We start from the raw sequence: 17,019 nt of genomic DNA on the forward strand, positions 1-17,019 counted from the left end.
CATAACTGAACATGGTGGTACACAGTTAACCCAGCACTTGGAAGATGGAGGTAGGAGAGGCAGAGTTCAAGGTAAACCTGGGTTATACATCACACACCCTGTAAAAAAAAAAAAAAAAAAAAAAAACTTATTACATGTCTTTCCAAATATAAAGGTGTTTCCTTGGCATGCTGGGGATTACATAGAGCTTTGAACATGCTAGCTGCTTTCTCTACCACTGAAATCCTCCCCAGCCCTAGTGTTTTTCTGTTCAGTTTATATAGGTATATAAATATGGTGTTGGGTTTTAGGTTTTTTTGGTTTTGTTTTTTTTTTTTTTTAGTATAGAATAGAATTTATTCAGGGCATGGGGAGGGAAGTTAAGAGGGTAGTAGAGGCAGAGAGACAGGTAGAGAAAGAGAAAGTAGAGAAGTAGAGGCTGGCCATGAACACGTGGAGAGAGGTGGGAAGGGAATGGGGAGCGGGGGAACAAGAGGGAGCAAGAGGCAAAAGAGCTTTGGGGGTTTTTTATTTTGTTTTGTTTCATTGGTTTGTTTGAGACAGATTTAACAATGTATTTCAGTCTGATTTTGAGTGTTCAATTCTCCCATTGCTGCTATAATTATAGAAATGAACTTAGCTTTTTAAATTCTCTACCACTGAACTGTGTCTCCCACCATACATGGATGTTTTTAACAGTGAGTTGTTGTAGAAACAGATTGTTGGGTGTTTGTTTGTTTTCTGTTTTCATTCCGTTTTGTTTTCTGTTTTCTTTCTTTTATAGATAGCTATTTTTTAAATTTTTATCTATTTTTATGTGTGTGTGTGTGTGTGTGTGTGTGTGTTTTGCCTCCATTTTTTGTCCCTGCAACATGATTATGCTGGCACATGTGGAGCTGAGAAGAAAGCCTTCAGATTTCCTGGACCTAGAATTACAGACCAATGTAGCCACCATATCAGTTTGGGAACTGAACCCAGGTCTGCTGGAAGAGTGGCCTCTTAATTGCTGAGCCATCTTCAGCCCCTAAAATAAATTAGGGATTTATAATTCTTATTAAATTGAATCAGTATCTCAGTACAATCACAGTTTTGGGGTATTTTTTGAAATGGAAAGCTTGATATGTTGCCCAGGCTGGCCTTGGTTTGAATCTTCTGCCTCAGCCTTCCAAGTCAGTAGGATTGCAGATGTGCAGTATTGAACCCAGCTAAAGCCACCATGTTTATTTTAAGTTTTTATTTATTTATTTAATGTATATGAGTATACCTTTACTTTATTCAGACACACCAGAAGAGAACATCAGATCCCATTACAAATGGTTGTGAGCCACCACGTGGTTGCTGGGAATTGAACTCAGGACCTCTAGAAGAGCAGTCAGTGGCTTTTAACCACAGAGCCGTCTTTCCAGCCCTACAATGTTTAATGTAATAATAGTGTTCAGTTGGATTTCCTTCTAGTTTTCTCCTACATAACCCTGTTAGAAATAAAGCAATATGACAGTAGGAATCTGTAATGGTTTGGAGGCTTAAGAACAAACATTCTGATGTGCCTAAAGCAAGTCACTTTTTTTCTGAAACCAGGTTTTGATCCACAAAATAGACATGAAGCCACTCTGTGCAGAGTTAAATAATGACAGTGGTTTGTGAAAATATTTCCAACTGGAAGTGGGCAGTAAGCAAACTTCTCTTGGTATTCATCAGCACAGCATTTAATGTGCAGCCTTACTAAGCAAGCCTGTATACCTGTGCAGAAAGGCAAAACTCAGTGTGTAGGAACTCAGTGTCTGCATCCTGTGGGTAATCTCAAAAGTCATTTCCACCCCTCATCCCTTCAGGTTGCTTTTAACTTTGACAGAAGAAGAGTTTTCCAGGGCACCTTATACCATAGAAAACAGTAGCCACAGAAGAGTCATCCTCACGGAGCTGGAGCGTGTGAGAGCCCTGGGTGTGAAGCCACCGCAGAATCTCTGGGAGTACAAGGTAACTCGCTTGTGTGTGTGTGTGGGGGGGGGGGGCGGGGGGGGTGTTTGTTTGTCTTGATGGGGAAGAGGGGGTGGTAGAAAACAACTAGCAATCACCTTCCTGCTCACTGTGTAACTTAAGAAAACATTGCAGACATTGAAACTACAAGCACAGCTAATCTCCAAAGGCACCATGTTCCCACAGTGAGTGCTTCACAAGCCTCTCAGGTCCCTGTCTATAATCTGTGGGAGGTGTCCTGCCTGAGTGCTGCATAAACCGAGAGGTCCCTGTCCATAATCTATGGGAGGTGTCCTGTCTGTGAGTGCTGCATAAACCCAGAGCTCCCTGTCCATAATCTATGGGAGGTGTCCTGCCTGAGTGCTGCATAAACTGAGAGGTCCCTGTCCATAGTCTGTGGGAGGCGTCCACTAGATACATTGTTTCACAGGCAAGAGGCAAGAACCATGGACAGTCTTCTGCAAATAGCTGCTTTTCCCTAGGGCTCTAGTTCATTCCATCTCTTTGATGGAATCCTTCACTGGTCATGTGTGACAGTTTATGAATTTTCCTGATGATAGTCGCAACTTTTCTGTTGTTACTGTTACAGGATATTTGATTGTTGTACATAGAGACCCTAATAAGAATATAATGTTTACATGTGCTGTGTTTGTCAGATGTAGTTAGGTGTGTCCTGAAAAGATGGAGTTTTGGTGTGCCTTTAAAAGCCTCCATAGATAAGCATGCTAAAGAATGGAAAGTTCCTCCCTATTTTAAGACAAGTTGCTTGAGAGAGGTCTTGTTGTCTTTGCTCTATGTCCAAGGCAAAGTCAGCTGAGTGACCTGGAGCTACCACTGTAAAGGTAAAATGGCTCAACCTCTACTGACTTGGCTGGGAGCCCACCATGATGGAGGTGACACGTGGTTCACCCTGCCAAGAGTATAGGGGAGGCGCTGGAGAGCTCTTTCATACGTAATTGGACCTCTGATAGAGCTTGCTCTCTCCAAAGGCTTGGAAGGGCCTTTATGGAAGGAACTCCTGGTTAGAGATAGGGATTTTCTCTTTGAGCATGTAGAAACAATAGAAACAACTGTCAGGACACAGGTAAAACCGTATTCTAGGAAAGAGAGCCAAGGAACCCTCTTAGGTTTGGAGAAACTCAAGAAAAACGTAGACTAGCTAGGTAGAATGATACAGATAGAGATTTCTAAAAAGCTAGCAGGTTAGTTGTAGCATCAGAAATGTCATTCAGAAAATACAGTTATCTTGCTGAGTGAGCCAGCAGGGTTTTAACTCACTTTACAGCTCTCATTTCTTTATTGGTGTAAACACTAGGTAATTTTAATGGTTACAACAAACCATGCTGCTTTAGATATTATCCTCATTCTTCAGCTTATTCACAATATATTTATACTCTATGAAGAGGCATGGAATTATCAGGTCACAAATAATACACAGCTTCATCTTTCTGTATTTGATAACCTGATCCTCATTGTGATGGTATCAGTTGATTCTCCTCCACAGACAGAATGTGATGAATACTGCAAGTCTCTGGAATATACAGGCATGCATGCATGTTGAAAGAGGCATTATAAAGAAAGATGAAACTATGTAACTCTTAAATACGTAGTGGGAAATATTTGTAGTTCAAGAGGTGCAAATGGAAGGATCGATCAGGTGGCTTTCACCCATTCCTGATGTAACACAAAGGAGGACAGTTTGTTAATAATACCCCAATGGAAACTGCACTGGCCTTGGGTGGGGGTTGTTTTCTAGATATAGTTTGTCTTTGAGTCCAACTCAAAGGAGCTTACTGTTCTCCTACCTCCTCCTCCTGAGTGCTGGGATTGCAAACATGTACCACCAGCACGTTAAAGGAGTGGTGATAATACATATCTTTAATCCAGAGGCAGGTGGATCTCTGAACTGAGACTAGCCTTGTCTGCAAAACTAATTCCAGGGATACACAGAGAAATACTGTCTCTAAAGGAAGGAAGGAAGAAAAGAAAACAGTCTGCCTAAGGGTCTGGGGAGATGGCCAAATGAGTAAAATGCCTACTATGTAAGGATGAGGACATGAGTTCAGATCCACAGAAAAGCACAACGGCCTATGTAGCCCCCAGCTCTAATCAGTCAGAAACAGGTGGGTCCCCACCTCTTGGCCAGCCAGCCAGCCTTGCCAAAATGATAGGGTTTAGGTCCAGTGAGAGACTCTCACAGAAAATAAGATAGCAAGCAATAGAAGAGGCCACCATTGTTGACTTTGGTCTGTGCATGCATACATACACAAGGGAGAATACCTTCACAAATGTGAGCACACAAACCACACACACATAGACAGACAGACAGACAGACAGACAGGGAAACAGAGAGATTTGTGTCCATCATTACCAACAGGTTAGATAACTGACACATATACACAAACACCCACTGAAAATGAGAAAGTGACTGTGTATTGTTAACTAGAAAAGGTCACTAGGATGGCTTAGTGATAGAGGTTAGCATGCATGCAGAAGAGGCCTAGTCAGTTGCTAACACAATGGATAGATGGTTGGTCGATCAATCAACACATAGGCAAATAGAAATCTTTTCTTGAGGCAAAATCTCACTGTTGTGTAGACATGCCTGGAACTCAGCATCTTCCTGCCTTGGGTTCCTAGCTGCTAGGACTACACGCCTTCCTCACCATGCTTGACGCTTTTTAGTTCCTTTCTTTCTTTCAAGACAGAGTCTTACCATGTAGCCCTGGCTGTCCTAGAAGTCACTGTGTAGATCAGGCTGGCTTCTGTGAGCTCACAGAGACTCCCTGCCTCTGCCTCGCAAGTGCTGGGAAGAAAGGCACCATGCCAACTCCTAAAACTCACCGTTTTCAAAATGCACCCTAGTTTATGAAGAATGCGTCTGCAGTGCCTCAGCTGAAAACTTGGACAATTTTGGTGGTGGTGGTGGTGGTGGTGGTGGTGCTGCTGCTGCTGCTGCTGCTGCTGCTGCTATGGTGGTTTGTTTATGATGATGCCAGGGTAGAGTTGATATCAATGAAACCGATGCTAATCTTGAGCTACCTCCATTCCACAAGTGCCAGGATGATAAGTGTTCAGCACCATGCCCAGTGTGTCTTATTTATTTTTTATTATGTATATTTACTCTTGGATCTGTATGCATACATGCAGCTGCCAACTTAGGTTGTCAGGTTTGGGAGCAGGTGCCTTTATTCACTAAGTTATCTTGCCTAACCTAATACTTTTTGTTTGTTTGTTTGTTTGGTTGGTTGGTTTTTGAGACAGGGTTTCTCTGTGCAGTCCTGGCTGTCCTGGAACTCACTCTGTAGACCAAGCTGGCCTCGAACTCAGAAATCCGACTGCCTGAGTTCCCAAGTGCTGGGATTAAAGGGGTGTGCCACCACTGCCCAGCTGCCTAATACATTTTTTGTAATGTATTTGGGTGTATGCCTGCTTGTCTGTATGTATACCACATGTGTGCCACATGCCCTCAGAGGCCAGAAGAAGGATCACATCTCCTGAAACTGGGATTGAAGCTGTGCATAGTCACGTCTAGCCAGCTTCTTGGGTTTTGAGATGTTCTTTTTCTGTGTTGCCTGCCCTTGAACTTGTTCTGGTACAAAGGCTGGCCTAAGATTCACAGACTTCTTGCACATATTAGAGATGTGTACAACCATGCCCAGCAAGACTGGAGCTTTTTACAGTATACCCCAACAAATGAGCTCTATACCAAACAAAAGACTGGTAGCAAAAGTCATGGGACATTGAAGAAGTGCAGGTGGAGAGCTGGCCACAACATATATAACATGGTCCCATGTCTGTCTTGTCCTCTGCAGGCTGTCAACCCAGGTAGATCCCTGTTCTTGCTCTACGCTCTCAAGAGCTCACCAAGACTTGGCTTGCTATACCTATACCTGTTTGACTACACAGACTGCTTCCTACCCTTCATCCATACCATCTGCCCTCTGCAGGAAAACCGCTCTGGCGAGGACATCTTCACCAAGCTTCTGGTAGGAAAAAACTAATTCTACTGTACCTCAATGTTGTACAAAACTGGAGAAAGTAGACCAGCCTATGTATAAGTTTGCAGGGCAAGTCCTCTGCAGAAGAAAAGAAAGTGTGACCCTCTCCTGGAAGCCAACTTCATTTTCTGTACTGTTCAGCCAGAGTGAATAATCTTGAATTTTTTTTTTAAAGCATTGATTTTTGTTACAAAAGAAGTCACTGTAGGCCTGGAACACCCTAAGAGATTAGGTGTATGGCCCTTGATATTTGGCAGAACCCCTAAAGAGTAGTATTTAGCCTACTACAACAGGATTTGGATCTGCCCTAAAGGCCTCACAGTAGTAAGCCGTGGCCCAGGATATGACTACTGGCATTGGCCAGTTATTTCTCCATGTCATGTGTCATTCTCCAAGCCTTGTGGAACTCATTTTGCTGGGACGACTTCTGAATCTAGTCGGTCTTTTGAGAGTAATATTTGTTTGCTACTGTTGGACTATCTATGTACTACACTGTACCTACTATCAAGAAATCACTTCTTCAAGGGACATATTTAGGTCTTTTTTATTCACTCACCATGTCATCATTATAACACAGCTAAGATGTTCTATTCTAGGCATGTTTTGACCTTCCCATGTAGACGCAAAGGAATAGAACAGAAATCCTAAATTCATTTTGCCCTGTTATTCATAATTCAGGCCTAGTAAGGTTTTTACTTCTAATCTTCCACAACTCTACAATAAACATCTCAGTTCAAACTTTTTGGTAACATTGATCTTACTTTTGACTTTTTGTGTGTATATGAATGTGACATTGGTGCATATGTGTATACTAATACACACAGTGTGGGCAGGTTCTTGAACCTATGCACAGGCCAAAGGGAGGGGTTCTCCTTTATCTCTTCCTCCCTTGTTTCTTGGAGGCAGAGTCTCTCTGAACATGGAGTTCGAGGTTTTCTGTAAGCTGGCAGCCAGTAAGCAAGCCCCAAATGTCCTCACGTCCCACCCCTGAGTGCTGGGGCTACAGGGGGTCAAGAACCAAACCTGGCTTTTATGAAGTACAGAAGATCCAAGCTCCAGTCCTCATGCGTGGACAGCATGCATCCTTAACCTCTAAGCCATTTTTCTAGCCCCAACTTCATTTTAAGATGAACTATTACAAGGGGGATTGATAAATTTTTATTCAATTTAGCCATGCACATGCTTTTAATACGGGACTGATGCAGAAAAAAATGTGAGTTTGGGGGCAGCTAGAGAGAACAAGGTGCTGATTGTTAGAGGTAGGGGTGTGTCCAAATGTAAAGCTCACCCATTGACATTACTTGTATAAGTCAATCCTATGATGACTGGGACTCTATTGTGTGTTCTTCTTAAAGGACCTGAGGGAGCCCACATGGAAGCAGTGGAGAGAATTCCTTGTCAAATACTCCTTTCTCCCATACCAGCTGATCGCGGAGTTTGCCTGGGACTGGCTGGAGGTTCACTACTGGACATCTCGCTTCCTGATTGTCAATGCCGTGCTGCTGTCTGTTCTGGAGTTATTCTCTTTTTGGAGGATCTGGTCGAGAAGTGAACTGAAGTAAGTGCCTTTCAGTGGTAGATGGTTGGAGCAACAGGGAGTGGTAAAGAAATACCAATGAGGATGGTCCCTTTAAAGTATTTTCAGACCTGGCATGGGGGATGGGGTTTCCTAGCACCCCCATCAGGCAGTCTACAATGGCTCCAACCCCAGGGCATCTGGCATCCTCTTCTGGCCTCTGAGGGCACTGCATTCATATGCAGAAACCTATACACATATACATATAACTAAAATAAGTGAATAAAAATAAAGTCTTTTAAAAAAATTCTACCTTGACTCCTCAGGCTCTGATTTGAGAAATACTCTTTAAACAGCAAATAAGAATGTGATTTGTGTCGAGGAGGCAGTCTTCATTTCATATAGTGGTTTGGTTTGTTGATTTTCTTTGGTTTCTTTGTTTTATTTTGTTAGAGATGGGGTCTATCTTAGGTTTCTAATGCTGTGCTAAAACACTGTGATCCAAGTCAATAGGAAAGCTGGTGTGGTGGGGCACTTTTTAAATCTCAGCCCAGGGACCTCAGCACGGAGAGGCAGAGACAGGCAGATCTCTGGGAGTTCAAGGCCACCCTGGTCTACAAGTCAAATTTCAGGACGGTTAAGGCTGTTACACACAGAAACTCTTTTTGGGGGGGGGAAAATCAGTTTGTGGAAGAAAGAATTTATTTCGGCTTACTGTTTGTAGTTCATCCCGGGAAGTCAGAGCAGGAACTAAAGCAGAGGTCATGGAGGGTGCTGCTTCCTGGCTTGTTTTCCATGGCTTGCTCAGTTTGCTTTCTTATACCACCCAGACCTTTGCAGAAATGACAAGGCCTACAGTATGCCAGGTTATCTCCTACCTCAGGCTTCTGAACTATAAGCTTGTGCTATTCTGCCTGGCTCTTTGTGTTTGTTGGTTTTGATTAGTTTTTAGGTTTTTGTTTTGTATGTATGTATGTATGTATGTATTTACTTTATGTATGTTTATTAAATTATTTTGTAAATGTATATCTTTATTTGTCTTGCTTTGTAGCTCTGTCTAGCTACTCACTAGTAGACCAAGGTCACAAAATGGACTAAAGAAGTGTACCACTATGCCTGGCTCATTGTTCTAATTTGTGTGTGTGTGTGTGTGTGTGTGTGTGTGTGTGTGTGTGCAGCACAGACCCAGAGATGCGAATACTGTCCTCAGGGCTGCCTCACTCAGGACCACCTTGCTCACAGGCTGCCTTCCCTGTGCTACTCAGCTCCTCTCAACTCTTCTTGCATGTCATAGCCTCTGGTTGCCCCAGAGCTTGGCCTAGCAGTGCCATTCAAAAGCAAGCATTTCTTTTCCCATCACACTTGAAACAAGCCTTTACTCTGATTGGTCCAGCTTTAATCATGTGGTCACACAGACATGCTACACTGCAGGAGTGTGCTATGCTCTCCATGGCCAAACTTAAGGTATGAAGCATATCTCCAGTTCAGACCACACAGGAAAAAGAGGAGGGAGGGCCTGGGATGCTCTCATTGCCCCAGGAAGACAAGGCAGGCATCTCCGGAGCAATTCAGACTGTTTCAGGAAAAGAGCTCCAGGCAAACAGGCTACCACATTGTTTCATATTGATATCCTCTCTCTCACACAATTCCTGGCCTTATAAATTGTTGTAAGAAACTCTCAAGTGTTTCCATTCAGCAGACTCATTTATTTATTTAGAGAATGTATATATTCATGCTTAGGCTTTGTCCCTCTGCATTTCATCCCCAGCACAGATCAACAAGATATGGTGTCACGTGTCTGAAATCCCAGCCCTCAGGAGGCCAAGGCAGAAAGATGAGAAGTTTAAGATCATTCTTAGCTACATAGTAAGTTTAGGCTAAGCTTGAGCAATATGAAAGTTTGTCTTAGGAAAAAAAAAGTGCCATTGCCAGGTTGTGATGGCACATGCCTTTAATTGGGAGGCAGGGACAGGTGGATCTCTGTCACTTTGAGGCCAACCTGGTCTAGAGGTCCAGGCCAGCCAGGGCTACATAGAGAAAACCTGTCTTGAAAAACCAAAAAGAAAGAAAAAAGGGGCAACAAAGCAGGTAGAACAGAGTCTGCGCCAGTGTGTACAGAGAGCACCCTTAGAGGACACATGCTAGGAGCTGGAGACTGGTAAGGCAGAAGTGTTTCCTCGGTTGTGAGAACAGGTGACAGGTCAGACCCCTCGGCACCCAGCTTATCCAAGCCCACCGTCCACCACTCTTCTTTCTTTTCAGGACAGTGCCCCAGAGGATGTGGAGCCACTTCTGGAAAGTATCGACACAGGGGCTTTTCATGGCCATGTTCTGGCCACTTATTCCTCAGTTTGTCTGCAACTGTTTATTTTACTGGGCTCTGTACTTCAACCCAATTATTAACATTGATCTGGTGGTCAAGGAAGTCCGACGGCTGGAAACCCAAGTGTTATGATGGACAGCAAGGCCCGAGAGAGCCCGTGAATCTACCTGACAACCAAGCTGTGACATTCAAAGAGACAAGGGACTCGTTTCTACCCCTGGTAATGCGAGGTGCTGCTTCTGTGTGTCAAGACTTCAACCAGGTCCCTCTTCCTTTGACTCTGGCACCATGCCAGCTGACTGCTACCCAGGTCAGATTGGACTCATGGTCAACACCCAGCCAGTCTTCTTACAGGGACTTGAGAGGCTCGGGCTACTATGGCCAACAGAAGTGAAAGTCTTGGTCATAATTTGGGGTGACATGCTGTCAAAAGGCTAATATAGGCTGGGTGTGGTAGTGCATACCTTGAACCTGAGCACTAGGAAAACAGGCAGGTGGATTTTTGAGTTCAAGACCAGAGTGGTCTACAGAGTGAGTTCTACAACAGCCAGGGCTACATAGAGGAACCATGTCTCTAAAAAAAAAGAAAAAGAAAAAAAGAAAGAAATCAAAACAAAACAAAAAGAAGAAAAGATAAAAAGGAAGGCCATTATGATCAGTAGCCTTAACCTCACTGACTGACAGGCTCCCAAACCAGGCTTGTTGGGCCACTTCTGTCCCATGAGTCAAGTTTAGGAAAGCCAGGGTAGGTTTGGTCATAGATATGGACAGTCGGACATACAAAATAAAGATAAAGACCTAGAATCCAGTCATAGTTCCTCACTGAATAGTTGGTAGGTTTCAGAATAAACTCAGAGAAAACTTCAGGCTAAGAGACAGTGCCGGATAGCTGTGTTGTTTCCTGTTATGAGCATTGGAAATTGGGTTCTCCTTTCTGTGAGCATGGAGTTGAATGGCATGCCCATCAGGCCGAGTCTTCTTAGATGACTGAGCACTGCTTGGTGTTGTGTTTTGAATAATTTAATCTGTACAATAAATGCAGTATAGGCTGATCAAGGAGCATTTTGTAAGCTGCCCTCACACTGTATAATGGACAATCTTTATTCTGTTCTATAGTATAAAAGCAAGTATAATTATGCCGAGTCCTGCCATCATAAGAATGGAGTAGGCTGAAGGATGACCTGTATGCCCGTGTAGACATAGTGTACTCAGCAGATGTAGAGTGGGAGCTTATCAGCCTTGGCCTGGCTGAAACAGGCTTGCATCCAACGTGAAACCGACAGACAGACAGACGGACAGACAGTGAATGTATAGGTGAGAGACAGAGACAATGGGAGAGAGACAGAAGGAGAGAGACAGAGAGACTTGGTAATTCATTAACTCTTTGTATCTCAGAGTGAAGATTTCACTTAAACTTTACATTGAAAGTTTGGAAAATTACTTGAAATAAAAATTAAAGATTTTTATACAAATACAACCTCTATAGAGAAATCTGATTGCTAAGGAAATAGAAGGGGAAACCTACATTGCTTGATGTGTTATAACCTAGTCATGTTGAGTTTCCAGCTAACCAGGATGGTTGCTTAGAGATTTCTACAGGAAGGGAAGAGTCTTTCCCAGTTTTCTCACAGAAACCCAGGCCACCTGACTTTGTTTGCGTAAGACAGCAGCTTGTGGCTCAGGCACACTGTAGTGACCCCTGCTCTTCCTTCCCATGAGGAGGTAGGGGCTGGCTGACAAAGGTCATTGTACTGGTACTGGCAGTCATAGGTTCAGGAGTGCCCAGGCTAGACTGTATATAGCCAGCCTCCCAATATCCCACCCCCACCTGAGGCCTTCCACACTGACTCCATGTGCACTGACACTGTACCTCAAAGATGAGTAATGCCCAGGAAAAGAGGAGATTGGGCATAAAGCAGATGGGCTGGCACTCTAGCTTCCATTAGAGCGGGCATGCTCAGATCCAGGAGCACAGGCTTGTGCTAATGCTTGAATCTGTCTACCCTCCAGGAAGGCTTGGATCCTCAGGTCTTTGAAATTCTGGAATTACCGTTGCATGCAACCACACCCAGTTTTATATAATGCTAGGAATTGACCTCTAGGCTTTATGTATGGAAAGCAAACACTACTAGCTTAGTGACATCCCCTAGCCCAAAGTGGGGTTTCTTTACACAGATCCTAAGAAAGAATTTACAGAAATAGGAAATGACAGAGCTGGAACTTTTAGAATCCAGAAGTTGGCAGTACTAGATATGCAACCCAGGGTTCATTTGTGGTGGGCAAGTGTTCTACCACTGAGCCACATGCCCAACCTAATGCTGCTTTTCAGTTTATTTTGATTTGTCTTTTGTTTGTTTGTTTGTTTGTTTGTTTGTTTTGGGGGGGTTCGAGACAGGGTTTCTCTGTATAGCCCTGGCTGTCCTGGAACTCACTTTGTAGACCAGGCTGGTCTCGAACTCAGAAATCTGCCTGCCACTGCCTCCTGAGTGTTGGGATTAAAGGCGTGCCACCACGCCTGGCTCTAATACTGCTTTTCAAGAGGCAGTTTCCAAGGTTTTACATTAATGATAGAAAAGACTGAAAATAGTAGGGCATAGTCTCAACTGTATCTTCTAAAACTAGGAAAGGGGCCTTTTGGAATGGGGATAGCATAAGGGCGAGATGTAGCTAAGAGTTTCCCGTATCATGGCGGATCCTCAGGATCGCCACCAGAGGAGTCAGAGTCAATAGGGTTTTCATTGCTGCGCCCAGAGACTGAGTTACCGCTGTTTCTGAGCCAAGTTTGTGTGGTGTTTTCTTCTCACAGCAATTCGGCTGGGTTCCAGAGAGAAAGGTATGGCGCAAACCGTGGGTTTGTCTAATGTGGGCCACAAAGGCTGTGGGGTTTTGAAGCCTGGGTGCTGGCATGGTAGCGACCCGCCAGTGGGAACCTAGCGAGCTGGGTGGAGAGATTCTGGAGTTCTGAGCCAGAGATTCTCTATGAGATAATAACAGGTCGGCCATTGCCCCCCAGTGCATGGCCGGCCAACCCACCTGGGCAGAGTTGCCAGTGTCCCGCAGTAGTGTAGGGAAGCTTGCAGGCCAAATTTTAATATTTCCCACAACAGCTCTACACACACATACACACACACACACACGGACTCTTCAAAAGTTTTGTTTGAAAATGTACTTTAATGTTATCCAAAACTGTAAGTTAAAAAAAAAAAAAAAAGGACCACCATTGGCTCTGGAGCTAGAGGGATCTCACAGCTAAGAACGCTCGCTCTTCTTCCAGAGGAGCTGAGTTCAGTTCCCAGCACACAGCACACACGTGTGGGCTCCAAACTATCTGTAACTTCACTGCAGGGAATCTGACGTATTTTTCTGACCGTCAGGAGCACCACACATACATGTAGTACGCATGCACACACGCAGGCAGAGCACACCGACACATAAAATAATGTGTTTGTTTTTAAAGCCACTTAAACTGAAGGTCTCAGAGATCACTTCCAGTTCTGAGCATCAGCATCTCAGCATCCCCCATGGTGCTGGAGGTAAATCCTAGGATCTCATGAATGTGAGGCAAGCATTCTACCAACTACGCTGTTAACACCCAAACCCAAAGGTTCATGGTTCTTAAATAATCAATTGTGCAGTGTTACTGAGACCAGCATTATTTTTGTAGCTTGCTCATCAGTCTGTTCATTATTTATGACAGCATCTTACAACAGTATGTTTGGTTCTGGGGAAATACTACCAACCAGAAAAATTAAGTGATGACTTCAAATAGTCTGAGGGAGAATCAAAGCAGTAAAATCATCATCTCGTTTTAAAGAACTGACAGTCAGATATTGTCATGCTGGCCATGGAGGTGCACTGCATGGAATCCAAGAGAGGAAGCCAGTCAACCCATAAAACACCACGGCCGCTGCCTATCCCCAGCTATCCTCTAACTACCTCCATCTCTTTAACATCACTCCATCAATAGCACTAAATCTTACTGCAAAATTAGTTTGGACTACTACTCAGAACATTAATTTTTTAACAATATTTTCAATAGATTACATAAAGACCACTGTTCAGTTAAATGACAATGTGAATTTTTTAAATTCATTATAATGAAATGAATACCTATGCGTGCCTGAACTTTTTAAAATACATGCTACCATTAAACAGACCAAAAACAAACAAACAAACAAACAAACAAGGAAAGGACACAAATGCAGACAGTATTTTGGATTATACAAATTTGAATTCGATTTTTTATTTGGGTATTTTTAATATTCTTCTATGCATGAATATTTTGCCTGCATTATGTGTGTGCACCATGTCTGCCTCATATGCAGAAGCCAGAAGAGGACATTGGGACATTCCCTGGAGCTGGAGTTGTTTCTGGTTACGAGCTGCTTTGTGGGGTTAAAGCTGATTTTGGATCCTCTAAAAGAGCAGCAAATGTCCTTTAAGCACTAAACCATGCCTTCGGCCTAGTTCTTTATCATTGTTAGGTTGTGGTAAATCTCCAACCCAAATGAGCCTGGTCAATGAAAACACAACTCAATTAATATGAATACAAGCTGCATGCCTAGATTGGGCAGATCTACCACTACACTACTATATTCCCCGTTTATGAGACCCCTTGTAATTTGTGGTTTATCCAGGCCACGTGCTTCTCCTCCATTCTCCCTCCACTCTCTCCTCCTTCTCCCCCAAACTTTGCAGCTCCACCTTGCCTTCTACTGGCAATCACCGGCTCTAGCCTTTATTTTACAAGTTAAGGTGGAGAGCAGGTTCACAAGAAGTCACCTGTGTCCTGATTCACTCCTCACCCACAGCCCCCCATCCCCACCCCCAAGCAGAATTAGCATCAAAATACAAGACCTGGGTTAATGGTTTGGGTTGTATTAGTCAAAGTTCGAGTAATAGAACTTGGATCTCTATATATAGAAAGTGGATTTACTAAAATGACTTACAGGCTGCAGTGCAGGGAATCCAACAATGGCCGGCTGTGAACAGAAACACAGTCTAACTGGATGAGCTAAAGGGCTCAGTATACATACCCTGGAATTCCAGAAAAAGTCATCTCTAATGCCCTGAAGGAGTGGACTTGCTGGCAAAGGGAGGACAAGCAGGCAGAGCAGAAGCTTCTGTCTTCCATGGCCGTCCCTCGCTTTCCAGCAGAAGGCATGGCTCAGATTAAAGTTGTCTTCCCATCTCATGATCCTGCCTCAAGATCCCAAGTAAAGGTCTTCCTACCTCAAAGATCTGGATTAGAAGGGGATCCACTTACTTCAAATGAAGCAAATTTCTCACAGGTGTGTGCCTTTCAACTTTGGGTGTTAGGTAAGTCCAGGTAACAACCAAGAATAGCCAATACAAGTCTATGTCTTGTCAACCTGATGCACAATTATATCTTATGTCATGTTTAATTTCCAAATGAAATATATAACATAGCACCTAAACATAATATAATTATTCTACTACAATTACAGATACATTATATATTTAACCAGGTCATAATCACACCGAACGTAACTACCATCCATACAACTATAAACATATTATAAGTTGAGAAAAGATGGCAATATTCCTTGAGGGATATATTTTTCTAGTATCTCAAATTTAACTATGATAACCATTTATACTCTCTTAATTGATGTTCTATCACACGATAAATTGAGGAAAGAAAACACAGATATATGCTTAAACATTCTTTTTTTTTTTTTTTTTCGAGACAGGGTTTCTCTGTGTAGTCCTGGCTGTCCTGGAACTCACTTTGTAAACCAGGCTGGCCTCGAACTCAGAAATCCACCTGCCTCTGCCTCCCAAGTGCTGGGATTAAAGGCATGCGCCACCACGCCCGGCTATGCTTAAACATTCTTAACAAAACAAGACAGAAACACTCGTGTTAACTATAATCTTTGTTTCTGTATCTGGTCACATGGCATTAACTAGTATTTTTTTTTTTTACTTTGTTTTTCTAGACAGAGTTTTTCTGTGTAGACCTGGCTGTCCTAGAACTAGCTCTGTAGACCAAACTGGCCTCCAACTCACAGAGATCCACCTACCTCTGCCTCCCGAGTGCTGGCATTAAAGGTGTGGGCTACCATACCTGGCTCTTAGCTGGTTGTTTATAGCTGGTGTTTATAACTACCTTCCTCTACTACCCATTCTGTATTTCCTCCACCTTCCACAAGAATCTCAGCAGGTCTTGGTTCTTTTCCTAGAGGAGTGACCCATACCTTCATTTCTGGTGTGCCTGTGCCCTTTGTCATCCTGACTGAGTTAGGCTCTTGTAGTTTCCCATTGACTTTAATCACAGGATACAGTACCACAAAGAGATGCCCTAAGAGATCTCCTACACCCCAGACATAATCTTTCTTACCTCCATTGTGAAGAAGCAATCCAATCTCCCCTTGGTGATCTGGATCTATGACCCCTCCACTGTTATTCTTTTCTTAGCATATTAGTTTAAAGGCATTAGAAGCCTAGAGTGGCAAGGGGAAAGTGTGAGCTTCCAGTTGAATGAAATGTTTGTTGTGATTCCTGGTAGGAGTACTGCTCCCTACTCTGGACCCAAAATTTCTAAGCCAACAAAAGTTATAAGGCCTAGAGATCTGGAAGCAAAATGTTTCCTAGTGGATCATTAGTCGTGATAATGAGTGGGACTATTCCCTTTTCCATTCCTTGATTCCTGGACCTGTGGATCCTGGCTATGGGAGAAATCACTGTATTTTGGACACTGACTAAAAGAATATCCTGCCTCTTGCCCCAGCCCTCCAGGCTGCTGCCACCTAATTGGAAGTGTAATTGTGTCTTCCAAAGGCCATTCCATCTTCTTATCAAGCCAGCTGCTTCAAGATGGTGGAGATCGTGGCAAGATTCCATGATTGTGGGCCCACTGTCATACTTCTCTGGCTATGGAATGAGTTCCTTGGTCAGAAGCAATACTGTGCATAAGGCATTATGTTTAGGAAAGTCAAATCCATAACTATAATAGGTATCTATCTACTCCTGTAAGAACAAAGCATTGTCCTTTCCATGGAGGAAGTGGTATTATCAGCTGCTACCAGGTCAACTCAGAGAATGGTGCATATATAGGATCTGGCTTTTAGCAGCATCTGTAGCCAGGTCAGCATTGCTGAGTGGAAGCCCATGCTGCCAAGCCCATGCATAACCCTCATCTCTGCCTCCATGGCCACTTTGTTCATGGGCCTATCCTGTCACCTTGATTATTAAATTCTTCC

General features: G+C 43.4%; 1 protein-coding gene across 3 annotated transcripts in view; it reads left to right on the forward strand.

The window, feature by feature from the left end:
• Nucleotides 1–10,581, forward strand: part of Bfar (bifunctional apoptosis regulator) — a 30,106-nt gene extending 19,525 nt beyond the window's left edge. For all 3 annotated transcript variants that reach the window (XM_021184962.2, XM_021184963.2, XM_029470513.1), the window contains 4 exons: nucleotides 1,812–1,956; nucleotides 5,772–5,945; nucleotides 7,313–7,515; nucleotides 9,736–10,581. In XM_021184962.2, coding sequence (XP_021040621.1) covers nucleotides 1,812–1,956; nucleotides 5,772–5,945; nucleotides 7,313–7,515; nucleotides 9,736–9,928 — 715 coding nt within the window. In that variant the 3' untranslated portion in view covers nucleotides 9,929–10,581. The remainder of the gene's footprint in view (nucleotides 1–1,811; nucleotides 1,957–5,771; nucleotides 5,946–7,312; nucleotides 7,516–9,735) is intronic.
• Nucleotides 10,582–17,019: the final 6,438 nt, after the last annotated feature.

The sequence above is a fragment of the Mus caroli genome, chromosome 16 (genome assembly GCF_900094665.2).
Source record: "Mus caroli chromosome 16, CAROLI_EIJ_v1.1, whole genome shotgun sequence".
NCBI classification, from domain to species: Eukaryota; Metazoa; Chordata; class Mammalia; order Rodentia; family Muridae; genus Mus; species Mus caroli.